Source organism: Protopterus annectens, chromosome 15.part0 (assembly GCF_019279795.1).
Source record: "Protopterus annectens isolate FY-2018-M chromosome 15.part0, PAN1.0, whole genome shotgun sequence".
Classification (NCBI taxonomy): Eukaryota; Metazoa; Chordata; order Ceratodontiformes; family Protopteridae; genus Protopterus; species Protopterus annectens.
The window spans coordinates 571667202-571694649 of NC_056749.1; the positions used below are offsets into that span (position 1 = coordinate 571667202).

The 27448-nt window shown below is 40.9% G+C and overlaps 1 protein-coding gene across 2 annotated transcripts in view; it reads right to left on the reverse strand.

The window, feature by feature from the left end:
- The window catches only part of LOC122789925 (zinc transporter ZIP9-like), a 677153-nt gene that overhangs the window by 294992 nt on the left and 354713 nt on the right, over positions 1-27448 (reverse strand). For both annotated transcript variants that reach the window (XM_044057393.1, XM_044057392.1), the window contains exon 3: positions 9970-10134. In XM_044057393.1, the coding sequence (XP_043913328.1) occupies positions 9970-10134 (165 nt within the window). The remainder of the gene's footprint in view (positions 1-9969; positions 10135-27448) is intronic.

A 27448-nucleotide genomic window follows, 5' to 3' on the forward strand; every position in this document is an offset into this window, starting at 1 on the left:
TTCTGCTCTGATTTCTATTCCCACTTGACACCAATATGCACCTGCTACACTAAGCAGGGAAGACATCTTAGACTTATTTTCCCCATGTTTTAAAACTTTCACTACATTTGGGTCTTGTGAGGTCAACAAATAGGGTCTATATTATAACCTCGAATGATTAAAAGAGCGAACGCTCTTTAATTGACCCCTTAAAATCGAAACCACTAAATTCTGAACACATGGAATAGTGATTTTTTCGCAGGCTAAAAAAAAAATCGCTGCTCAGCAAAAAAAAAAAAAAAAAAAAAATCCAAGCGCAAAATAAAGTGGGAGGCCGTGCCCCCCACCCCCCTACTTAAATATACCAACTCTGAGATTGCCGTTTCCTCCACTGTGGTGCGATCTCGGAGTTGGTATATTTAAGTGAGCCTAACCCCACTTTATTTTGTGTTTGAATTTTGTGAGCAGCGATCCATAATGTTATTGGTTTGGCAGATGCCTGTCAAGACACAGCATCCAGGACCTCCCTGAGTAATTTTACAAGATACCTTCCCTTGAAGGCTGATTCTTTTACTGTTGAAATATATTTTACCAGCCCAGACACTGATGTCTCAGAGATGAAGAACCTAGAAGCATTGTGGGCCACCATAATATCAGAGGTAATAACCATAACATTAGATTATATATAATATCTATATGCTAGAAATCAGAGTCTAGCAGCTCCTTTGGGCTGAAAATCCTTGGTCTTCTATCACATGTCAAACATGCCAAGTTTCACCATAAAAAGGACACCATCTAGATGTTGGCGATTCTCCACTGTCTGTGACTGTGGTGACAGATGGAGTTTACATTTCTCAGACAGTGAGTAGGAAGTTATGTTAGTACAGCTTAGTGTCTTTTTTATGGTGATGTATTACTATCACTGGACTGCTGTTCTGGGCATAGGAGGTCAATGTTTCAAGTTAAAAGTGCATAGTTTAAAATGGTTATGGATAAGTATTAGCTAGGCTTTTTCTATATTGAGACTTGGATGTGGGAATGGAGGGTGGACCACTCGGTGCTGAGATTAAGTTACAATGTTTGGCCATCTGCTCAGTCCAGTTATTAGCTTATTATCAGCTGTTTTACAACACTAATAAATCTCATTCTGCCATCTAAATTTAACACACATAACCATCGGGATCTGGATATCATCACTCACAGTAACAGGAAGGTAGGTGGCCCAGGCTGTAGTAAGGATGCTACTAAAACCACAGGGTTGGATATCTATGCCTATCACTGAATGTTAGAGGGGTAAGCATACCACATAAGAGGAAAAGTGTATACAATTTCCTACACAAAATGGGGTCTAAAGTAATCTGACGCAGGAGGTAAAAGTTAAAAATAAGTACAAAAATTGTTTATTTAAATCCTGGAAATGATGGGGGGAGCAGTTTCTGTAACTCAGCTAAGAAGGTTTTTTTTTACACTCATCTATGAATCTTTAGGCTGAACAAGACCTACCAATGTCACAGTAATTCTGATATATGGTGTGTGTATTGTTGATATTGACCAGTTGCGACAAGATAATCAAAGGCAAATATTATGGCCCTAATGAAGACGACACCAGCTCACTTCTTCAAATGTATGATGCCACTGCAAAAATAAAACATAGGGTGGATCATATTATTTGCGGGAGATGCTAACACTACTCTGGCTCCAATGTGGGACAATATTCCCCCTGGGAATGTCTGGCTTACGAAGTCATCTCAGCAACTAAAGATCATCATGGAGGAGTTAGATCTTTGTGTTTTATGGCGAACATTCTAACCTGTACAGAAAGATTATAGCTTTGTGGCTCCATCTGCAGGGATTGCATGGAGACTAGACTTATGGCTATTGTCAAGATCTTTTCTTCCTTTGGTTCTTATCGCAGATACAAGCTCCATGATATGGTCAGATCACGCAACACGCCAGATGAAATTTAAGTGAAACTTTCTGTTAGAATTACTTTCCTTGAAAACCACATTCACATTTATTCGTGGACCCAGTAGTGAATCATTGGATTAAAAATGTTGAAAGCTTATGTTAAAGCTACTAAGAGGAGGGGAAAAGCACGGGGAGAGCTTGGCTGGCTTTTGGAAAGGGATTAAGAGGAGCTACTAGACAGCTAGCTAAAGAAAAGAAAAACACAGGGAATTAGATCTGTTATGGGTTGAAAAGGCAACACAACATTTGGAGAAGGACTATCTCAGAAAAGGGGGTAGGAATGAATTCTTGCTAAGTAGGATTAACACAAAAAAGTGGCTGGGGCGACAACTAAATTATGCCAAGATCCAACAGAAATAGGAGAGATACAGAACTTTTTACTGGACAAAGAGGATTATATCCCAGAAAATTATTGCAAAGTTGGTTCAGGATAGATCCAGAGAAATATCTATAACTATCCTGGATGTTGACAGTGTACCTTATCATAAACCAGTCCACATCAATGTTTACTGCAGAATACAGCAAACCTTGGCTGACATGGTTTACTATTGAAATTCCAAATCCGCTTCAGTCAACTAATGTCAACCCAAAATGCTGAATTCAGAATTTCGAAACAGCAATCAAGTCGAAAATGAATACATTGACATCCGTAGTTCGATGTATTCGACATAGCAGGAGGTGACATCAGTCACCCATTCTATGCACATTAATGTAACGGTACACTCTACAGTCAACGGTATGTTAACTGTACTATCTTGCAGGGGGGTTACACCCCCTGCACCCCCACTCCCCCTGCACATTAAATATGCCAACTCCCATATTATATTACAGTGAGGAAATGGGCTAATTCCCTATTCCTCACCGAACTACGATCTCACTACAGAACGTCGAACCCAAATACTCAACCTACACTACCTGTTCGCTGTAGTGTAGTTGCTATACTTTGGTTCGACATTCTGCCGACTTGAAAACTGCCATTCCACCACATGCCAGTCGATCGATGCAGTTTCCAAGTTTTGAATGTAAACCGGTTGACACACCAAGAGCAGGATGACAAGGACATCACAGTTATTTTAGAAATGGTAAGTTGGAATAAGCTGGTAGATTTAGTTTGTGATACTGTACACTGAATAAGTAAATTTCTAAAGATGAAATCCTGGGGGTTATAGACATCCTGTCATCCAGTAAAGCTCCAGTTTTCAATTATATCACTCCAGATTTTTTCAAACAATTCAAGAACTTATTATGGGAGCTGCTGTTAAAACCCTTTCAAAACAGTGAAGGATCTGGTCATGTTCCTAAACATATACAGGAAGCTAAGATTCTAATGTTTCCCAAAGCTAATAGGAACAATGCCCTCCCTTTTGATTACCCTCCCAGTTCCCTAATTCAATTGGAGTTAAAGATATATGCCAAGGTTCAAGCTAATAGGCTGTCTCTTTTACTCCCCAGTTAATGCTTTTCATGTCAATAAGGGTTTCTCAGGACTAGATCAGGTAGTCCCCACCTTGTCAGGATGTGGTTGGACTTTTAAAAATGGTGTTGGCACATGTACTTTCCTGGCCTAACTATTCCAGTGGATATTATGAAAGCCTCTGATTCTGTGAAGTGGAATGCTACCTGCAGGATCCTATCCTAAATGAACTTCCCTCTACCTTTTATCTTAAAATGCAAACTTCTCTGTACAGAATCTACAGACAGATTATTTAACAATGAATGGCTATCAGACCCAATCCAGCTGAGGCGAGGCTTGAAGCAGGGTTGCCTACTCTTTCCCCATTGCATTTTACCCTAGTAACAGAGGTGCACATCAAATATCTAACACATTTCCTAAAAGAATTCAGGCTGGACATTAATCTGCGGAATGAGATCATATCCATCTGGTTTGAAGATGACAGTGTGGTCTGGGTCTTTCAACCCCAGGACAGTATCTGTGAGGTCATAACCTGTTTTCAAGGTCTAAAGCAATACACAGGTCTGGCTATCAACCGCAAAAGATGCAAATATTCCCACTGTCTAGGAAAGCCATAGCAATTGTCACACCACTGGCAGGTGCAACGATTGGAACATACTGACTGAAGTAACCTATTTAGGCATACTTACCCCTGTGAGCCTTCAGGCCTGATGGCAGTAACTATAAATCTCTTATCAGGGAACTAATCAGTAGAACAGCATGTTGGGGGAAATGCAGTTTATCACTTCCAACAAAAATACAAATAATAAAGATGCTTGTCCTATCCAAATTCTCCCTTATTTGTATAAATTCAGTGATGTGTAACAACTGCAAAAGTTGATAGCAAACTTTATCTGGGATGGCTCATAACCTAAAGAGCTTTTCATCCCTATAAAACGAGGTGGAGTGGGTTTACCCAACCTATGGAAGTATAATGAGGTAGTAGCAAAACACCAATATCTAATGGCATGAGAATTCTCCACACCTCTCTGGCTCCATGTGACACTAAGTATGATCCATGAGTTAGGATCTCCCAAATGTACACCAGATTCTAACAAGGTCTGGGACCCAGCAGTTTGGGAAGCATGGGTGTTATGCAGAATTATAGAGAAAAGTGTGGATTTCACCCATAATATTCTACTGCGCTATATTTGGGATTCATTCCACTTTAGAATTGATGGCTTTAAGATCTACTAGATTACCCGAGTGAATGCCAATAATGCATTCATCCTAGATGTTGTTTCCATTGAAACCTTTAATCTTATGGACTTAACCTTAAAATCCAGACCAGACTGTGGCCACGTATTATGATGGCAATGCCTTCAACTTCAAGAATTGATCAGAGAATTTAAAGCTCAGCTACACAGGATGCAATACTCCAATTAAACATTAGATCCCTCCTGGGTGATCGTAAGCCACTGTCATTAAGGATCAGTACAGTCTATAAGAAGCAATTCACCAATAACAAATCTCCCGGGATCTGGCCCTGTGGCAAATTGTCAAATTTCTTGAAGGTGAGGCATCCTAAACCTGTATGGCACACAGAACTGCAAAGTACAGTTGCATAAGTCCAGTTTACCTGTAAACATGAGATATTGGTAGAACACACAGTCTATATGGGTAGTAGAGCCCTGTTAACCTTCCTCTGGCAGTCTATCAAAGGTCAGAGCTCCTGCCACTGTCTGTCTGTGGATGCAAAGGAACAATATCCTAGCAGGACCACGACTGTCCTATAAAACCACAGACAGGACACTGTCAGTTTTCTAGGGTCCAAAAGGAAGAGCAGATGAAATGCAAGCTTTGTGACACTTACTGTTCCAAACCAAAAACCACACACACACACACACACACACACACACACACACACACACACACACACACACACACACACACACACACACACACACACACACACACACACACACGCACACACACACACACACACACACACACAAACGAAAAAAGGCTGCTTAACAAAACTCACCGGCAACTCCAACAACAAATTATATACATCCAAGAAAAGGGGGGGGTGCTGCTAGTGAGGCAGTGCATTCAACAAACATCTACTGTTACAGGTAAAAAGAACTTACACAACTGTACTATATTAAAAAAAACACACTGCCCTACAGACATATGGTAGATTCCTAAATCTTGCCTAATCTAGGAGGAAGGAAGAAGGATAACGGCTCAGGATCCCTTGGAGAACCGTCCTTGCAAAGTCTGCTCTGGATTTAGAAAAGGCATCTAGTTTGCAGTGCTTCATAAAGGTACTGAGAGAGGACCAAGATGCTGTCTCTAGAATACTTATAGAGTCTTCTTCTTTCCAATATGCCACTAAAGAGGAAAAGGCCTTGGTAAAATATGCCTTTTCCTTACCTGTATTCACCTTGCCATGGCGAGTGTAATAAAACACAATGCCAGAGGACAGCTAATGTGCAATGGTTTGTTTGGAGGCAGAATGCCCCTTTTTTGCCCCTGTGAAGGAAATAAGCATCTATACAAATCAGTTTGATACTCAAATGTCATATAGTTCTAATACATTTGTAACATAAGCATGTGTGCACATCAAATACAGTTCTAATACATTTACAACACAAGCATCTTATATAAATCAGTTTGACATTCAAATGACATATCATTCTTTACAAAACTCCAGCTAACTATGCTGGCACTAGCCCATATCATCACAGTCACTTTGAAGGCCTGAGGAGCTATCATGGGCAAAAGCTTTTGATGAGTTAATATTTTGAATTTTGGAACCAGCAGAAACTGTTTGAGAGTAGACAGGTCTAAAATGGGACACCAACAGCCTTCCTTTCTGGAAACCAGGAACAGCCTGGAGTAAAAACCCTTTCCTTTTTAGTGTTCTGGAACTGATTTCACTGAGCCCTTGGAGCACAAAATCTGAATTAGGGAAAGGGCCTCTGTACTTTGGTTAGATGAATGTCTGAATAGCCTGAGTATTACAGTGGCTCTTTGAAAGTGAATTTGTAGCCATTTGAAATAATTCTTGGAATCCACCAGTTCGAAGTGATGAGGGACCAGTTATCCTTGAGGAGAGAGGGGGTTCAGAAAAAACTGGGATGGATGAATTATTTTTGCTATCTACCACAAGCCTGTGGCCTGGAAGTGTCTGAGGTCCACTGCCTGGGTCTTTGTAGTTGTTGTTGCCTTTGTGTCCTTTCCCTATGGGGTTTTCTCTGCCTGTTTTTGGATTGTGAAGGAAAGGACCAATGTTTAGTGGGATAGTTCCTACTAAATCTAGGGGGCTGAACCTGAAGGAGGTCTTTAACAGTTTGCATGGATTTAGCTTTATCTTCCATCTTTTTAAGTACAGCTTCAACTTGGGCCCAAAGAGGAAAGCCTTGTCCACAGGGGCATCCAAAAGATTTGACTTGACATACTCAGGGAGGGACTGTTCCCTTTGCATAACAGAACCAGTGACTGCAGCCTGTCTGGAAGCCTGCACAGCATCACAGTCGCAGTGTAAGGAATGCCTAGCAACTTGTGAGCTGGAGTGAAATAGTTCTAGTATTTCTTTGGAAAGGTTCTTATCCTCAATGTTAGTAATTTTTTGCCTCAACTGACCCAGAGTGGTCTGCTGGTATGTGGAATTGACAGTTAAGGGCCCTCATAGCTAAGGTGGCGGAGGTGTAAACTTTTTTGCCAAATCTATCAAGAGCCCTATGCTCTTTGGAGGAATTGGCTCTAGCTGCTTTAGTTCCTCTGGTGGCAACCTCTGGATTAACAGAAGGGTTCTTAGAAGGATGTGTATGAGAGTCCAGTACCCTATAAAACCTGTCTGGATTTTGAGAAACTGGAGGGAGGGAAGAAGGGAGGGAATCAGGATTTAAGGAGGACTTCAAGAAAACATCCTCTACAACCTATAAAACTGAAGGAATGGCAAGAGGCTTGTGCTCTGGCAGGTCAAGGAATTCCCTAAAACTCTTTTTGGACTGCAGGTAATCTTGGGATTCCCACTGGAAATGCTTCCTCATGGCATGAAGAGTTTCCCCAAAAGTAATATCTTCTGTGGGGGTGGACAGAAGCCAGGTTTTCTTCAAAATCTGGCTCCTCAAAGGAAGTTAGGGAGGGTTCTTCATAAAAAAAAAAAAAACACCTCCTGGTCAGAATCTTCAACAGATTCAAAACAGTCAGAAAGGACTTCTGGTGTAGGGTCCCTTTTCCTTTTTCCTGGGGAAGGCTCAGTAGGGGGTTGTCTGGATCTGACCAGGGAAATTAATTCTTCAGCCAACCTAACTAAATCCTGCTGATAAATCTGTGTGTGGGAGCCGGTAGGCCTAGGCAAAGGCCCTGAGGAAATTCCCTTCTTTGGGGTAGCTCTAGGTTTGGGCCAAGGAACGTCCTCAACTATGATGCCAGTCTCTTGAAAACAATGTACAACCATTATAGGTTGACACAGCAAAGCACTATCACAGGTTAAACAGCACTCATCAGAAGCAGAGGCCTGCTGAGCAGCCCCGGACCTGACTGATGAACTAAGTCCTAAGGCCTGTGCAGAAGTTGAGGGACCTCACGGCATATCAGACTCCAAACTGGTCTCAAAAGAGGCCTGCGACACCACCTCTCACCTCTTCAGTGATCACGAACATTGGAGGACTAGCTGATGAAGAGTGACTGTCATCCAAGGCCCTAAGCTTGGGTTGTTTTTCTTTATCCCTTTTGCACTTAGGGTGCTCAACCCTGGAATGACTTTAAGACACTGAGAACCAGATGCAAGACTAAGGTGCCTAGTTAAGATCTCAGTACTACACCTAATAGTCCTAGAATTGAAACGGGCACAGCAATAGCAGTTAGGTACAATGTAATCTGGGCCTAAACAGATGACATAAAGAATGTAAGTCTCGGTGTGGAATCTACTTACCACAACAGAGACAATTACTAAACTTATCTGACATGAGTCAAACGAAGAAAAAAGTTCCCCAACAGTGTACTTAGCTTTCAGTTGAATTCTCTTTGGTGCAGACTGACTGACACACTGAAATACTGCTTTGGGCTTCCACAGCAAGAAAAGACTGAAATCATGATGCTGGCTGGCTCCCTATATACTTGAATGTTACTGATGTCAGTCAGGGCACCTGCCAACCCTTGGAGGAGGGAGATTTTTTCTCTGGTAGTCTGGCCGGCCAAGTCCTTTTACAGCAGGAAATCCCACAAGGTAGCACTGCAATAGTGAAACACAAAGAACATCTAATGATGCTCTGAAATGCTTTTCTGTATAGAACTACAATGAACAAAATAATTAAAATACTTTCTGCTGTTTGTAATACTGCAGGTTGGGCCAAATACACTTGCTGGATCATGTCACAGTTGCACTGTGCCCTCACATCTGCTGAACCTTGGTACACATATATAACAAGGTTCTTAAAGTGTGATTCATCTGTCACTGCCCCACTATAAAAAGGTTATTTTTTAAATAATTTTTATGAATGTAGCAAGGCCATCTACTTATTATATGCATCTACACAGAACACAGGCATATGTAGCATGTGCTCTGTGTACATGCATTTAATAAGTACATGCATGCATGCATGTGCACAGAGCACACATTATGCTTCAAAACTGGGAAAAACATAGCCTTCTTAAACACTTTTCTGATGGAAAAGAGGTACATAAGAAGCTCTATTATGCCTGTATTTCACAGTTGTTACGCTCTAGTCTCTCATGAGAGTATACACAGCAGCTACCATTGAATAGTAGTTCGATGTTAAAACAACCTTGAACACTGCAAAACACTTCTCACTGCTACACATGCTCGCACAAACACACACACCCACACCCATGGACACTTATACAAGTACACATACACATGCACGCATAAGCACAAAATGCAAAGTGAACTACTTAACAGTCTTTATAGCTGTTAGTCCATCACAGAGACACTTGGCTACTGGACATTGTACTGCAATTCTAAGCATGTTGTGACATGCAAAGCAGTGAAACATTTCACACTCCCTACAGTTTTTTTTCTGAAACTTGGCGGCAGTTGAACTTTGTTGTTCTGCAAAGAATTATGATTGGATCTCGTCTGTCACATCTGTGTATTTATGTAATCTTGACATGGTTGTTAAGATTCATCTGTCTAGCTTTGCTTTACTCCACTCCTGAAGTGAATTCCTTAACGCCCATGTCTTGAACACATAAAATCTTGGTTATGATCACAGGCTTAATAATTCTCTCTGTAATGACTTTGATACATCTCAGTGTTCTCTATAAATTCTTTCTGATTATTTTCTTTAAAGCAGAACACATTAAGTAAAGAAAACTAATAATACAGAAAACATGTAGAACTGTTTTGTGGGCAAACAGAATGCATGCTAATACAATTTTTTAAGACATTACTTTGCTTTTTGTCACTTAGAGTAAGGTTTAATATACAAAGGCGCCTATTGTCTGGGCATGCTATGAAGACTGAAAAGGATATAAAGCTTATCTTGAGTTACACCGTATTATTAAGTTTCCATAGATGTTCCAAGCGTATGCATATCATAACCTCTTCTAACCTCTGTGCTATTGGGCATAGACCATTAGTACAGTGGTAAGCTCACCATGGTAGGCACAGTAGTTTCCAATTTGATCCACAGTGAACATGAGAATGAATCCCAAAACCAGAGTAAGACCAACAAAGAAGCGGGAAGACCCTTCTGTAGGCTTGTCAAGGGAGGTAGCAGATTCTGAACTGTTGATGCTCTGAGCTACATTTCTGCATGGAACTACAATGGAAAAAAGGATTAAAATAATTAAATCTTTACTGCAAAAAAGACAGCAGCGTAAAGTATAACAGCATGATATAAATACAAAACAGACACCGTCTTTAATTAATCAACACTGTACACTTGTTTTCATTCTTAAAGGCTAAGCCTCCCTTCTGGAATTAAGTTATTACAGCTGATGTTTATGGCAACATTAACGGTAAGATGTAATGTCAGAAAGACAGATTCTACATGTACCAGTAATGGTAACAAACTGTTTCATTACAAAATTGTACCTCAGTCAATTGATATGTAAAGTTTTAATGCCCTTTTGAAAATAACACTCAAAGAACTTCAAACACTGAACCAGGGTTGCCTTGGCCAAAGTCAGGGCTTTATCCCACTATGTCAATGACGTAGCAGGGAGGGATGGGAGTTAACAGCCCAGCAGAGATGGGTGGTGATGTGATAGTCCCCTACTATGATCCCTGGTGGGAACTGGGGATGTTGTGTGGCTAAGGAAGTGAGGTCCAAAGAGAGGAAAGGGTTAGGAAATGGCTAAGCTGTTGTGGAGGTGGTGCAATATGCTGCACATCCCATTGGATGCCCACCATTTGGACATAAAAAATAATTACTGAAAAGTAAGGGAAACAAGATGGGTCATAAAAAGCTTCTGTGCAGATGGTAGATCACTGAGACGCTTCCCCCCAATACACCTTTAAAGATCATACATAACCATTTTTTGCACATACCTGAAGTTTTTCTCTTTCTTCAGGGATGACAATAATGGCCTCCTGCTCTGCAAATCCAATTTACTGGATATTCTGTTGTTTCATTTTACTGTTACTTCCTGCTCACAAACCTTGGGTCTTCATGGACTTACAAGGGCAGTACTTCCTGTCTTTGCATCATTATGCTTATCATTTTAATGATGCAAAGTTGGATCTTTCCTGTACTTCCTGCTCTAGTAGGCTGGCTCACTTTCCTCTATTTTTTTGTAAGTAAGTAAATATCATAATACTGCACATGGGCTGAGTGCAGTACATCTGTTAATGGAACATGTTTTGCATTAATATGCATTTTCTAGGCAAAATGAACCATAAACTATGAAACTTTAATATCTAGCATTAGTGTCTGACTTTAATCTTCAGTGATTTACTAGAAAATCAAAATGTTATGAGGGACAGAGAGGCTGAAAATATCCTGGGTGTTCTACAAAAAATCACACCTAGATGACAAGTAAGATTCAGAGACAGTAAGCACAATCAGGGACAATTAAAAGTTATGAACTTTGTGCTGCACGTTATGTACTTGTGTGACACTGAAACAGACATGTCCTTCACAATTTCACATAAGAGGAAAGCAGAATTCAGGGGGGAGGGGCTGAATACCAGATTAACCAATAATGTGCAACAAACTTTAAAATGTGAGAATTAGACAATAAATACAAGTAAAACTGCCCCAAATTGAAAACCACCTCTGCATACCTTTCTCCCTCTTGCTTACTGTCTAGGTAATGGACTCTAATGACCTGAATGTGATGTCAGCACATTAGCAAGGAAGCAGAACTTCCTGAACAGTAATCAATGAAGGCAGAGCATGTTATGGCTATCGTGGGCATTTTTTTGGAAGAGACCATCCTTTAAAAAAACATGAATGCAAACTTACAGACAGAAAGACAGCCAAGGTAAGCAACTACTGAGGACATGCATTTTGAGAACAGATAGGCTACTTTGGTTTTGTCATTTTGCACAAGACCTTTAAGATCTCCACCAGCCACAGACAATAAAGACTTGAAAAATAGTGCTAAGAAAGTACAGTTGTGCAAGTAAAACTTACCATAATAGTAGATGTTTGAATGGTCACTGCTGTAGTAGCCTTAACTATATGGGTTATATCCTGGCAAGTGAATAACAGCAGGCCAGCTTCCAAAGCTTCAGGACACATTCCACATGCTCAGATTATTAGGCAGCTCAAGCTGAGCTGACAAAAAGACAAGTTTGGGTACAAAGTCCTTCACAGCTTGCCTGACAGCAGAGAGAGAGGGAGACTGAGACCTGAAAGGACAAGGCTAGAAGCAACAAAAATAAATACACACACCATGGCATCAAAAACACACCAAAAAAGGGGGGGGTGAATGGAGGGAGAAGCTAGTGTAGCAGTGATCATTCAAACATCTACAGTTATGGTAAGCTTTACTTGCACAATTGTACTATGTTCATCACACTGATCAACACTGCAGTAGCCTTAGCTGTATGAGGAGATTACCTTAGCTAACTACATCTTCGAGATGGAAGGAGAAGCGCCCTGGAGCACCTGGAGAATGGTCCTAGTAAAGCTTGATCTGCACCTAGAGAAGGAATCAAGCATATACAGCTTTGTAAAACTATGTACAGAGGACCAAGCAGCATCTTCTAGAATATTTCTAGTAGAAAAGGCCTTGACTCTGCCTGGAATAATTTTGTTATGGCAAGTATAACAAAAGGTACTAGCCTTATATAACCATTTAGAAACAGTCTGTTTTGACAGACATTGTCCCACCTTCTCTTCTCATCTTTACAAGAAATGAACAATTGATCTGAAGATCTGAAAGATTTAGTTCTGTCAAGACAGTACCTGAATTGCCTGTAGACATTAAAGGTATGGAGTATCCTTTTTCCCTCATTTTTAGGTTCAGGAAAGAAAACGGGAGATGGATAGTTTGGCCTAAAAAAAACTAAGATACCAATTTAGGCTTAAAAACTGATTATTTCTCAAGAAACCCTTATATGGAAAATGAGATAGGGTTGACTCAGCATAAGAGCATGCAACTCAGTTACACTTCTGCAGAGGTAGAGCAATCAGTAAAACTGTTTTATGTGTTAATACAGCCAGATTAGTTGGCTTGAATAGATTGTTAACTTCTCTAACACAAAATTAAGATCCCAAGGAGAGGCCACTGTGTTTCTTGGAGGCCTCTTTCAAGAACATTTTGACATGAAGCAGCATTAAAAGAGGAGGATCCATGGGCAGACATACTGAAATGACTGATAAATGAACAATGATAGAGGAATAAGAAAGGCTATAAGATACTAACTCATACAAATATTATAAAAACAGAGAACAACTGAACCTGAATAGGTGCTGGTTATGTTGTTGGCAACAACTAGAAAACAGTTTCCATTTGCTAATATATGATTTTTCTAGTAGCAGGCTTTCTTGCCTCCATGAGTACCTGCTACATGCCTTCAGTAAACAGTTTCTATAAAAGGAATTAAGACACTATCATCCAGGCAGTTGACTTAAGTTAAGCGATGTTCAGGTATATCAAACATCCCTGTTCTTGTGTGATTAGATTTAGTTTATGAGGGATCTTGTGATAATTGCCCTTGGCCATTTCCCAAAGAAGGGAGAACTCCGGCTGCCTTGGCATGAAGTCCTGTAATAGAATCTTGCCAGTTAAATATTCAGAGAGGAGGCAAGGAGGTCTACTTGAGGAACTCCCCACAAATGGATCAAATCTTGGAAGACACCCTGATCCAGTTTCCATTCATGAGGGTCTGCCTGGTACTGTTCAGCTTGTCTGTCATACAGTTTTGCTCTGACAGAATGTAGGATGCCTGTAGAGAGAGACTGTGCTGTGAAGCTATATTACAAGCTAACACGGCTAGTCAGCAAAGGGGTATGACCTGGTTCCACCTTGCTTGTTGATGTACCACATGACTGTGATATTGTCTGTAACCACTTGAAAAGGTTGTGGGGACCAAAGATGATTCACAGAGTTGAATGCCTTGATCAGGGCAAGCATCTCCTTGATATTTATGTGCTTCCATCTGTCCTTGGTGTCCCACACCCCCTGCACTTTTATTCCTCCTGAAACTTCTCCCCAAGCAAAGTCTGACGAGTCTATGGTGAATGACTGTTTTGGAGCAGAAAGGAAGAAGGGAAACCTGGATTTAAGGATATCCATCGTCTCCACCAGATTCTCTTCTGATAAACCTCAGCACTGGGATTTGAAAAGAAAGGGTAACGACACTGGAACCAAAGAGATTTCAGATACCACTGTATCTTTCTCATGTAGAGTTTTGCCAGGGGTATCATGAGAATCATAGATGCCATGAGATCCAGAATCCTGAGGTATTCCCGTGCAGTGACCAAAGTCTTAGTGTTAAAACCTTAGAAACACATCTAGATAAAGATCTATTTTTTCATGTAGAATTAAAGCTTTTTGAACTGAGGTATCCAGCTGACATCCCAGCAACACAATCCTGTGTGAAGTTGTCAAGAAAGACTTTTGAATATTCTCTTGGAATCCCAGCTTGTGTAAGAGATCTCTCAACCAAGAGAGAAATTCCTGATACTTTGAAAAAGACCCTATAAATATAAGCAAGTCATCGAAATCTTGAAAAATGAGGATACCCTGTAGCCTGCAGTGAGCTATAACTGGAGCTATACACTTTTTGAACACTGTTGGCACAGTGGATAGTCCAAAGGGTAAGGGACAGAACCGATAATAAGATCCACACACACACAAAATCTTAAAAAATGTCGAAGTCTTGATGACTAGGGATGTAATGATAAGCAACTTTTTAAATCTAGTCATGCAAGGAATCTTTGAAAAAGTCACAAACAATGTTCAGTGCCTCACCAAAGTTCAGTCAGATGAAGTGAAATCGAAAATCCAAAAGTCACAAAAGACTGAACACTGCTGGAGTCAAACACCTTCTGTTTATTTAAAACACCAAACACATAAAAGATGAGCTTTGGCCTCTGCCCTTCATCAGATAAAGCTTCTCACATAGTCCAAACAATTTAAAATACATGTTAACCAATGAAATTCAGTTAAAAATCAATGAAAAACCCGCCTATTTTTAAGGCGGGTTTCATGAATGACTTCATTGAGCCCAGGACTCCTATGTGCCATAAGTTCAACAATCCATTTTGATTCAGCTAGTTCAGTCAGCTGTTTAATGTCACCCCTCTTTACTCAATCTCACATTCACTATCACTCTGAATTTAAAACCATGTAAAGGATGGGCTTCCAGGTGTCTAAATAGTGCATTGTGCGTATCCCCATTCCTAATAGAAGAGAGGTGCTGTAGGATCCTGACCTTAAACATACAGTTAGTCTTGCCTACATAAAAACTGGTGCAGGAATGACACTCTGCCAAATAAACCACATTAGTGGTTCTGCAGGTAGCTCTCCCTTTCAGATTGAATGTCCTTCCTGTGACGGATGTATAAAGACACTACTTTTGTCTATATGGTTGCAGGCTTTGCAGAACCCACAAGGGAAAGTACCCTGTTTGTTTGTGGGTAAACCAGCATTATTGGTCGATCTAGTATCATTGCACAACAGTTCCTTCAAATTTCTATTCCTTTTATAACTAAAACTAGGTTTATCACCAATGATGTTTTTCAAACTCATATCACTAGTCAAGATGTTCCAATTCCCTTGAATGAGTTTACATATATCACCAACATTGCTGCCATAAGTCAACATTAGCCTAAAATCTTTATTAACCATTCTTTTGTATCCACCATCTGTGTGGGTCAATGTGTTCCCTAGCCATGGTTTATACCTATCCTTCCTGTGCCTTTTGCTAACATCCACCTTTTTATTAACCACCTGTCTATTGTAACCCTGGTGTAAAACATTCCTTCAGAGTGTCAACCTCTTGTTCAAACATGTCATCTTCCTTGCTTATTCTGGAAATCCTGGCTACTTGCCCCTGCACTATGTTGGAAAAAATGTGTCGTGGATGCATGCTGTCATAGGAAAGCAGAGTGTTTTTCAACATTCTTTCTGTATAAACCAGATGAAAAGCCTTCCTGAGTCAAGCATACACTGACATCCAGAAAATCAACCTGTGTACATGAACTGTGAACAGTAAATTTCAGAAAAGAGGTGGTGGTATGTAGGTATGATACAAAATCCGCTAAGGAACTGTCATTGCCTCTCCAAAGAATAAAATATCATCTACAAAGCATATACAGTATGATATAGTCTTTCCACATCAGGTTGTTCAACACCTTGTTTCTTTCCCAATAAGATAGAACAAGGTTTGCATATGTGTTGGCACAGGGGTGCCCATGGCTACCTGTGCTTCTACACTTGTTCCAATCCAAAAGATATTGTTCTCCAACACCAGACTAAGCAAACCCACTATGGCTTCTATCTTCCGTGCGGTAGCACCAGTTCAACAACAACTCTGAAAGCGGCATTTATGCCATATCCATTTCCTATAACAGTAAACAAACTCTGTATGTCCATGGTTACCATAAGTAACCTATCATCAAAAACACCTGTATAAGCCCCTAAAGACTTCAAAAATGACCTGTGTCTTTTAAAACATTATCAATTTACTTAAATAGGGTCTCAACTCGCTCTCAACCAAATGGAGATGTTTTCCATCACCCCCTTCCTGACACTATAGGTCTGAGGGTGGGTCAGTCTCTGACTTGTGTATTTTGGAAGAGCTTTAAATACAGGTGTCACTGGTTTATCTATCCATAGAAATTTAAATAGATCTTCACCTATCAGATTACTGTGCAGAAACTGATGTAAACCGTTGTGTACCCTATCTATCACTCCTTTCACACCCAAAGGGTTTATCGAATATATGTGTTGTCATCCTGTAGTAACTCTACAACTACGGTCATACCAAGGGTGTCTAGGACTACTACAGCACCCCCCTTGTCCGCCATTCTAATGGTTAGGTCTGCATTGTTACCAAGATTATATAATGCTTTCCTTTGTGTAGATGTTAGATTATAAAACTTACTATGTGTCCCCATCTGAAAATATCGTATCAGATCTTGTTATGCATTAATAAATAAATTCATAGCTGGTGAAAAGGGGACAAAACTGCTTCTGTCTTAACACATGAACACTCACTTCATTCACTCCAAAAATCTGTTTCAATGCTAAATTACGACAAAAGACCATTAGGTCCATTATAACTTCATTATATGCACAAGACTTACTGGGCACAAATGTCAGTCCTTTATTTAAAACAAACTGTTCATCCTCAGATAAACTGTAAGATGAAAGATTAAAATAATACCAATATTGTGCGTATCAGTCAATGTTGCAACCTCCTCCTCTTGTTGTATGACCTGTCCTCGCTTCTCGATCGATTCCAGCCTCCTTTTTCTTGACGGAGCTGGCAGCTTGTCAAAATTTTGTACCCCTGTGTTTGTCTGGCTCCAGTCCCATTATCTCCGTGCGGACTGACCCCATAATTACAGCCTCTGTATCTACAGAAGCTGTGATGGTGGTAATAGGTGTATCCACATCCCCTCTGTAGCTCTCTTGGCAGGTATGGATACAGCAGACCGGCCTGCAGATGTATATGTTGTACAATCCAGACCATCTGCTAACCCCTTATTGCTGGATGTAGTAACAGTTCCATCCGTGGAAGCAACTGCAGATTGTTCAACGGACCCAGCAGGTATGCTGAGCTGACGAGTAAGTGATCCTCCATACATTGAGAGAGAGTGTACTCTCCCCTGCTCAACAATAGTATGGGCAGATTCAGTTAGGACCGGGGGATCCGGAACAGCCATCCCCGTGCCCACCAAGGTCAGCTCAGGATGATGCAGAACTGAGCGCATGCTCAATGACATCATCTTCAGGAGCCGCCATTGTCACAGGTCATGCCGTAATGGGTACGGCTGCAGGCAATATGCACAGCACCTTGGTGGGCACGGGGATGGCTGTTCCGGATCCCCCGGTCCTAACTGAATCTGCCCATACTATTGTTGAGCAGGGGAGAGTACACTCTCTCTCAATGTATGGAGGATCACTTACTCGTCAGCTCAGCATACCTGCTGGGTCCGTTGAACAATCTGCAGTTGCTTCCACGGATGGAACTGTTACTACATCCAGCAATAAGGGGTTAGCAGATGGTCTGGATTGTACAACATATACATCTGCAGGCCGGTCTGCTGTATCCATACCTGCCAAGAGAGCTGTTACAGAGGGGGATGTGGATACACCTACTACCACCATCACAGCTTCTGTAGATACAGAGGCTGTACCTATGGGGTCAGTCCGCATTACGGGAGATAATGGGACTGGAGCCAGACCGAAACACACACAGGGGTACCAAAATTTTTTGGACAAGTTGCCAGCCCTGGACAAGAAAAAAGGAGGCTGGAATCGATCGAGAAGCGAGGACAGGTCATACAACAAGAGGAGGAGGTTGCAACATTGACTGATACGCACAACATTGGTATTATTTTTAATCTTTCATCTTACAGTTTATCTGAGGATGAACAGTTTGTTTTAAATAAAGGACTGACATTTGTGCCCAGTAAGTCTTGTGTATATAATGAAGTTATAATGGACCTAATGGTCTTTGTCGTAATTTAGCATTGAAACAGATTTTGGAGTGAATGAAGTGAGTGTTCATGCTAAGACAGCCAAGCAGTTTTGTCCCCCTTTTCACCAGCTATGAATTTATTTATTAATGCATGCAACAAGATCTGATACGATATTTTCAGATGGAGACACATAGTAAGTTTTATAATCTAACATCTACACAAAGGAAAGCATTTTATAATCTTGGTAACAATGCAGACCTAACCATTAGAATGGCGGACAAGGGGTGCTGTAGTAGTCCTAGACACCCCTTGGTATGACCGTAGTTGCGAGAGTTACTACAGGATGACAACACATATATTCGATAAACCCTTTGGGTGTGAAAGGAGTGATAGATAGGGTACACAACGGTTTACATCAGTTTCTGCACAGTAATCTGATAGGTGAAGATCTATTTAAATTTCTATGGATAGATAAACCAGTGACACCTGTATTTAAAGCTCTTCCAAAAATACACAAGTCAGAGACTGACCCACCCTCAGACCTATAGTGTCAGGAAGGGGGTGGGTGACGGAAAACATCTCCATTTGGTTGGAGAGCGAGTTGAGACCCTATTTAAGTAAATTGGATAATGTTTTAAAAGACACAGGTCATTTTTGAAGTCTTTAGGGCTTATACAGGTGTTTTGATGATAGGTTACTTATGGTAACCATGGACATACAGAGTTTGTTTACTGTTATAGGAAATGGATATGGCATAAATGCCGCTTCAGAGTTGTTGCTTGAACTGGTGCTACCGCACGGAAGAGAAGCCATAGTGGGTTTGCTTAGTCTGGTGTTGAGAACAATATCTTTTGGATTGGAACAAGTGTATAGAAGCACAGGGGGTAGGCATGGGCAGGCCCTGTGGCAACACATATGCAAACCTTGTTCTATGTTATTGGGAAAGAAACAAGGTGTTGAACAACCTGATGTGGAAAGACTATATCATACTGTATATGCTTTGTAGATGATATTTTTATTCTTTGGAGAGGCAATGACAGTTCCTTAGCGGATTTTGTATCATACCTACATACCACCACCTCTTTTCTGAAATTTACTGTTCACAGTTCATGTACACAGGTTGATTTTCTGGATGTCAGTGTATGCTTGACTCAGGAAGGCTTTTCATCTGGTTTATACAGAAAAGAATGTTGGAAAAACACTCTGCTTTCCTATGACAGCATGCATCCACGACACATTTTTCCAACATAGTGCAGGGCAAGTAGCCAGGATTTCCAGAATAAGCAAGGAAGATGACATGTTTGAACAAGAGGTTGACACTCTGAAGGAATGTTTTTACACCAGGGGTTACAATAGACAGGTGGTTAATAAAAAGGTGGATGTTAGCAAAAGGCACAGGAAGGATAGGTATAAACCATGGCTAGGGAACACATTGACCCACACAGATGGTGGATACAAAAGAATGGTTAATAAAGATTTTAGGCTAATGTTGACTTATGGCAGCAATGTTGGTGATATATGTAAACTCATTCAAGGGAATTGGAACATCTTGACTAGTGATATGAGTTTGAAAACATCATTGGTGATAAACCTAGTTTTAGTTATAAAAGGAATAGAAATTTGAAGGAACTGTTGTGCAATGATACCAGATCGACCAATAATGCTGGTTTACCCACAAACAAACAGGGTACTTTCCTTGTGGGTCCTGCAAAGCCTGCAACCATATAGACAAAAGTAGTGTCTTTATACATCCGTCACAGGAAGGACATTCAATCTGAAAGGGAGAGCTACCTGCAGAACCACTAATGTGGTTTATTTGGCAGAGTGTCATTCCTGCACCAGTTTTATGTAGGCAAGACTAACTGTATGTTTAAGGTCAGGATCCTACAGCACCTCTCTTCTATTAGGAATGGGGATACGACAATGCACTATTTAGACACCTGAAGCCCATCCTTACATGGTTTTAAATTCAGAGTGATAGTGAATGTGAGATTGAGTAAAAGAGGGGGTGACATTAAACAGCTGACTGAACTAGCTGAATCAAAATGGATTGTTGAACTTATGGCACATAGGAGTCCTGGGCTCAATGAAGTCATTCCCATGAAACCCGCCCTTAAAAATAGGCGGGTTTTTCATTGATTTTTAACTGAATTTCATTGGTTAACATGTATTTTAAATTGTTTGGACTATGTGAGAAGCTTTATCTGATGAAGGGCAGAGGCCCAAGCCATCTTTTATGTGTTTGGTGTTTTAAATAAACAGAAGGTGTTTGACTCCAGCAGTGTTCAGTCTTTTGTGACTTTTGGATGCAAGGAATCTTGAAAGAGGAAGAAGAGGTAACAGGTTGTGAAGCGACATCATTTTAATATGGGCACTATCACAAACAAGTTTAGGAAAGAAAGATCCAGAAATGGTGTCCAAGAATTTTCTTTCTTTGGTATTAGAACATCTTGAATAAAAACTCTTCCACACCTGGGAAGCAGAAACTGGTTCTATCACTCCTTGGAATAGCCTGTGATGAAGAACTGGTGGAAACAAAAGAGTCTGATCTGAAGGATGAGGTATGACACTTGAAAAAAGAATTTCCTCTCACTGTCATCTGTAACCTTATCAAATGATTTTCAGAATCCATCTGTCTGAAACTCTCTGTTGTCAAACAGAAAAATTGAGATTCAGAATTTCTGGAAGAAAAACTGGGCCAGGGTGGGAGTGGTTCATAAGATCTCTAGTACAGTCATTCAAACTCATAGGAATGTCCTTGGTTTTGGGAGGTTCGAGACTTCTTTTTGAAACACCCTGCCATTACGTCTTAAACGCTTGTTTACCTATGCTTTGTTGAGAATGTTTATTCTGTTTTTTGCCAAAACTGGACAAGGAGATCCCTTGGAAAACTTGGACTGAAAAATCGTAGATTCCGTGTATCAGTTTGCCCAATTCATCACACTTGTTGATCAAGTCTGCAGCAGAGGAACAAAACACTAAATCTTTATCCAAGGGAGAACTTAAAATACTTTTTGTTTTTGTTTTTTAACATCATTTGGGAGGTTCTGAAAATGTAACCATGCAAACCTCTTCAAAACGGTACTAGTGGCCACAGCACTCCAAGAAGTATTAACAGTCATCCACACACTGTAAACAATGAAGTGACTTGTGCAATATAAAAACTAAGTTGTTTAAAGTAGATTTTTCCTCACAAGAAGAAACTACTGATAAAACATCCTTCATACGTTCACAATTTGTGAGAAAAACAACTTTAAAATATTAGCTTGACAATTCAAAATTCTGGAAATCCAAGTTGCTTAACTATACACTTTTTTTCCCATGCCTATTAGTAATTTTCCCATCTTTATCAGAAAGATTAGGCTTGGAATGAACTAAGTGTTTAGCAGCAGTAAGATTAACTAAAGCTGCAGCTGCTGGGTCATGTATGGGAATAGCGTTTAAAAATTTTAAAGCCTGAGAATTTTATACATCCTATCTACCTTTATATGGACAGCTGGTTGACTATCAGGAAAACTGCTGGCAGTAACACACACATACATATCCTCTAAAGCAGGCAGAACAGGTTCTGGACAATCCTTGTGCAACAACCCACAGTATTTTCTGAGGGACTGAGAAACAATAGTGTTAGCAACTGAAAACACTGGCATATTCTAGCAACAACTCCAGAGAAAGTGAAACTCCTGCAGGAAGAATCAAAAACCGTGCTCTCATCCGAGTCTAATTCACAAATTTGAGGAAAAAGCCTGTATCTGTCCCTGTATCTTCCTGTTCAAATTCAGAATCTTAAATCATTTCAGGAAAAGAGGAATCCCTGTTTCTTTTACCAGAAATGTCTTTACAAACAAGAATAATAGACTGAATTAAATCCTAAGCCAGACAAAGTAGACTACCCCTATCCAAAGGAAATTGAGGAAGAGTAGATACATGCTTAGTTTTCTGCTTTGTTACAGGAAAAATTGGGCCAAATGTGATACTAATAGCAAAAGCAGCTTGCCCAGGGCTGGGTACAGCATTCTGAAACAAAAGGAAAACCACCCTGTTCCCTTTCCCAGGACAGACAAGAATGGCTTCCCGTACACACTCAGAGGACCCCAACAGCTGCAGAGGATGTGGGTGTACACCAGAGATATCAGGAGTAAAACATGAGTGGTCTGAGGTACAACAACTAGTCACAGCTGAGTCATCCAGCTACGGACGTGGCAAATTGCTAGTCTGCTGTGGTGGCAGAAGCTGTTTGCTTATTTTTTTCTTTTTGTGGCTGAAAGAAGGAATGACCATGGGACCGGTAGACTGTTCCAAGGCCAAACTGAAAATGGGGCCACTTTCCCAGGGACGACAAGCAGCAATTGCCAGTAAACATTACTAGTCCAGAAAAGTTACCTTTTTTACAGAAAGACACAGTAAAAAGCACTTTGAAACACTATGTTGGTCCACAAAAGTAAAATAAACACTCTCTCTACAGAAAAAAGATTTTCAGTTACTTTACACTACTTTTAAACTGACAAGAAAAAAATAAGTGCTCCAGTTAAAAGTATGTTACAATCTCGAGGCAGTCTGTTAACACACAACACTCCTGGCTTAAAAATAACTTTCCTGAAGCGAAAAGTAATAAAACATCAAGAAACTGGAAGGTTTTTCCCAAAGAGAACTTATTTGCCCAGCAAAGGAAAGCACAAGCTGACCAGTTATCCTTGAAAGCCCAACAGGAGCGTACTCTTTGGTGGCAGTGAATCTCTGAAGGGCTTTGTGACCAGTCAGCTCAGCTCAAGCTGCCTGACAGTTTGGGAAAGTGAAAGGTGCCCTGAAGTTTTAGAAGCTGGCCAGCTGTTATATCCTTGGCAGGTTATAACCCATATAGCTGTGACTACTGCAGCATTGATCAATATGATGAACATCTGCTGCTTTTTCATGGGAATATTCGCCATTGCAAAGAGTCATTTTAGGGAGCACTGTAGAAATAAGTGCAGCATTCAATCACACAGACTACCTTAGTGGAAACATCTCTCCTGATTATGGACTATTGTAGATACTATAACAATCGTACAGTTTTCATGGTCCATGGTGAGCTTCAAACAAGATCTTGCAATCTGAAGGGAGCAAAAAGGGAAGGATAATTCTGCAGATTAAAAAACAAGCAACTGACATCAAATTGGGTACATTACATTAAATAATCTTCCTATAAATTCCTTCAGCTAAGATCAGGGCTAGAGCCAGTTCAACTTGATCTAGGCAGCTGCCTAGGACCTGGCCATAAAACAGTAAAAAAACACAGAAACTTATTACCGCTCCTCTACTCACCATAAAACATAACAAAATATATAAAAACACTAATTACTTATCTGTTCCTCGGCTACTTTTTGTGTGACATACCTGAAAGATCAGAAGCTACCTCTACTCTGTTACCTCCATGAGTTTATAATTTACCTGAGAGAACATCCCTGACAGACTGGACAAAGCCACATAAACCAATGAGAAACACTTTGGAGAAGAGCAGTCTTTTTCTTTGTGCAGAGAAGCACAGCACTTCTTTCTTCAAACAATGGGAGATTTTGATGCAGTAGCACAGAAATAGGAAGCAGCAGTGTGGTCTAGTATGAGAACTGGGATTTCAAAGTGGCACTTCTTTAGATATCTGAGAGCACACAGGTAACTGTGTGTGCGTGTTTGTGTGTGCCCCTGTGTCTGTGCTCATGCACACGTGCATGAGTATGTTACCTCCATGGCTTTTTACTTTATCTTACCTGAGAGGGCATCCCTGACAGACGGGAGAAATTTACCTCCATAAATTTTTACTTTGCTCAGAAAATATCACAATTAGTCAATAATGCAGTGATTACAGTTTCATAGTTGTTGTTTTTTCAGAAAGTGCATGTGGATGCAACACCTGTTGCTCTGTTAACTTTTCCCATGGTCTAATGAGAGTTGGGATTTCAAAGTGGTATTTCTTCAGATATCTAAGATCACACAGGTACCGGTGTGTGCATGCATGTGACTGCCTGTGGATACAACACCTGTTGTTCTGTTAACTTTTCAAGTCAATTAAAGTCATAGGACACTTAAGGCTGTTAATGAACTGCTTCTTGTAGTCAAAGGAACACAGTTGGAATCCTGTCATCTCCATTTGTTACTGTAAGACTTTGAGCAAATCACTCAGATGATGCTCCTGGGACAGCATGTCTAGTGGATTAATCTGGTTAAGACACAGACAGAAAAAAAATAATATTTAAAACTTGTCCACCCATTATTTTTGGATTTGTCCATAATTCTTGAGCAAAGAAGCTGAGAGGTGTTTTGGTCTGTTTCTTGTAAAACCTGTGGCTTTAGGTTCATAAACCATTACTAGGCTTACAGTCCAAGGGACCACTGAGGAGACTAGACCAAATTCCCAGTTGCACTAGTTGGTTAAGTGACTTGCTCAAGGTCACACAGTAGATAGATGAGGGCTATGGGAATCAAACCATGTCCTGCATGAGCTACAGTCACAGCCTTAACTTTCTGCATCATTTGCCAGACTGAGCAAGATGTTTTCTGGTAAAATGTTCTAGAAGGCAGTTAATAAATAAAAAAAAGACGTTTTGTGCTCACCATAACATTCCATGTTTGTTGTCCATCTCACCTTCATTCTTACTGGTTCGGTTTGGAACCGATCCTCGGTTCCGACTTGGCTGTATACTAAAGCCCGAGGTCTTCCACTGGCTCATGGCTGTATCACTCTCCCATCATGCTCTAGTGAAGCTCCCCCGATCTTGTTTGTTGATAACCCCAGTTACCTAAGGTACTATTACAACATCTTATGAAGACAATGAAGAAGGTCAGAGAACACACTTGCCAAATGAAAGAACCTCTTGGTCCTCCAGGAGCCATAGGCAGGGGGAAGGAGGGTGGGATGTAAGAATGAAGGCGAGATGGGCAACAAATATAGTACAGTTGTGTACCTACCATAAATGTAGATGTTCCTAGTGTATTCACTGTTGCAGTCATTACACTTGGGTTATCCTGCTGGTAGGCTACCCGCAGTCAGCCTGAATTCCAAAGTGCTGGTCCGGCGTCGGTTGCTGTCGCCTCTTCCCTGATGTCAGTGTGCCAGGGGTATAAAAGATGCAGCTGACACCATTTTCTTCAGTTTTTCTTGCCCCAGACGTCAGGTGTCCCCAAAAGGGTAGGCTAAAAATTTCTGATCATAAAAAAGCATGCACATAACCTTCATCTACAAGCAAATATACCACACAGGTTGTATAGAATAGAGAAGAACAGATAAGTCCCAGCAATGAAAGGGGGATGGTGGGAGGGTAACCTGGACTGTAACAGTGAATACACTTAGACATCTACATTTATGGTAGGTACACAACTGTACTATGTTCATCGTGTTTCACTGTTGCAGTCATTACACTTGGGTTGAATCCCAAAGCTGAGGTTGGGTGGCTGGGCCTAAATAGAATTAGGAGTGGCTATGAGGTCCTGCAGAAAGTACAGTTTTGTACCTACCATAAATGTAGATGTTCGAGTCTAGACACTGCTGCAGTCATTACACTTGGGTTATCCTGCCGTCAGGCGGTTCCCAAGCTGGTCTGAGTTCCAAAGTCTTGGTCCGGCGTCGGTTGCTGTCGCCTCCTCCCTGACTTTCAGCTACCAGCAAATACTCCCCATAGGTAGTAAAAGGTAGACGAACTAGGTACGTACTAGCCAGTAAGAGGGGAAGGAGGGAGGGTAACCTGGACTGCAGCAGTGTCTTCACTCGAACATCTACATTTATGGTAGGTACAAAACTGTACTATGTTCATCGTGTGACACTGCTGCAGTCATTACACTTGGGTAGAATCCCAAAGCTGAGGTAGGGTGGTTGGTTCTATAAGGCATTAGGGGTGGCTATAAGGCCCTGCAGCACTGCAGAGGCGAAGCCAGCTCTGGATTTAAAGTATAGAGGCAGATGGTAATGCTTGGTGAAGGTATGCACAGAACTCCATGTTGCTGCTTCCAAAATATCCTTGGTAGATACTCCTCTGAGGTAGGCAGTTGAAGTGGCTGTTGCCCTGGTGGAGTGAGATCTAATGCTGTTAGGCACAGGTTTTCCATGGTGCGTACAGCAGAAACGTATGCAATGTCCTATCCATTTGGAAATAGTCTGTTTTGAAATAGCTTTTCCCTGTGCTGCTGCAGCATATGCTACCAATAATTGCTCAGATTTTCTGAAAGCTTTGGTTTTGTCCAAGTAGAAGCATAACTGCCTGTGAATGTCCAATGAATGCAGTAGTCTTTCCCCTTTATTCTGTGGTTTTGGATAAAAAGTAGGTAAGTGAATGGTTTGGTTTAGAGACACACTTGAAACCACTTTAGGCATAAACGTAGGGTTAGTTCTTAAGGACACCCTGTCCTGGGGGAAAATGAGGAAAGGTTCCACTGCCATTAGTGCCTGTAATTCTGAACCTCTACCTGCAGAAGTTATTGCCAGGAGCAGAGCAGTTTTCCAAGAAATGTATTTTAATTCTGCTGTGCTAGCTGGTTCAAAAGGAGGTAAAGTTAATTTTTCCGAAACAAAGTTGAGGTCCCAAGTTGGAGTAGGTGCTCTACGGGGCAGTCTTCTGTTTTTAGCCCCTCTGAGGTACTGTTTTAGCAAAGGATTAGAGAAAATTGGTGGATCCGTGTTGTAATGTGCAGAGATGGCAGAGGCGTGGATCTTGATGGATAAAAAGGAGAGGCCTTTGTCCAGCATCTCAGCCAAATATTGTAGTATCTGAGGAATGTTTGGCACAAGAGGATCAAGGCTGTGAGCCTGGTTCCAGGAACAGAATCTCTTCCATTTATCCGAGTAGGCTTTCCTGGTACTAGGCATTCTGGCCTCCAGAATGACATCCATAACTGCTTTGGAGAGAGGCATTGCTTGTGTGGCTAGGGAATATTCCATGCAGCTAGGTTTAGTGTCTTTAGCTGGCTGTGGAGTAACTGATTGTTGTGCTGAGACAGCAGATGTGGTATTTGAGGCGAAATCCAGGGTGGTCCTTGTGCTAAGTTTTTTAAGATTGGGTAC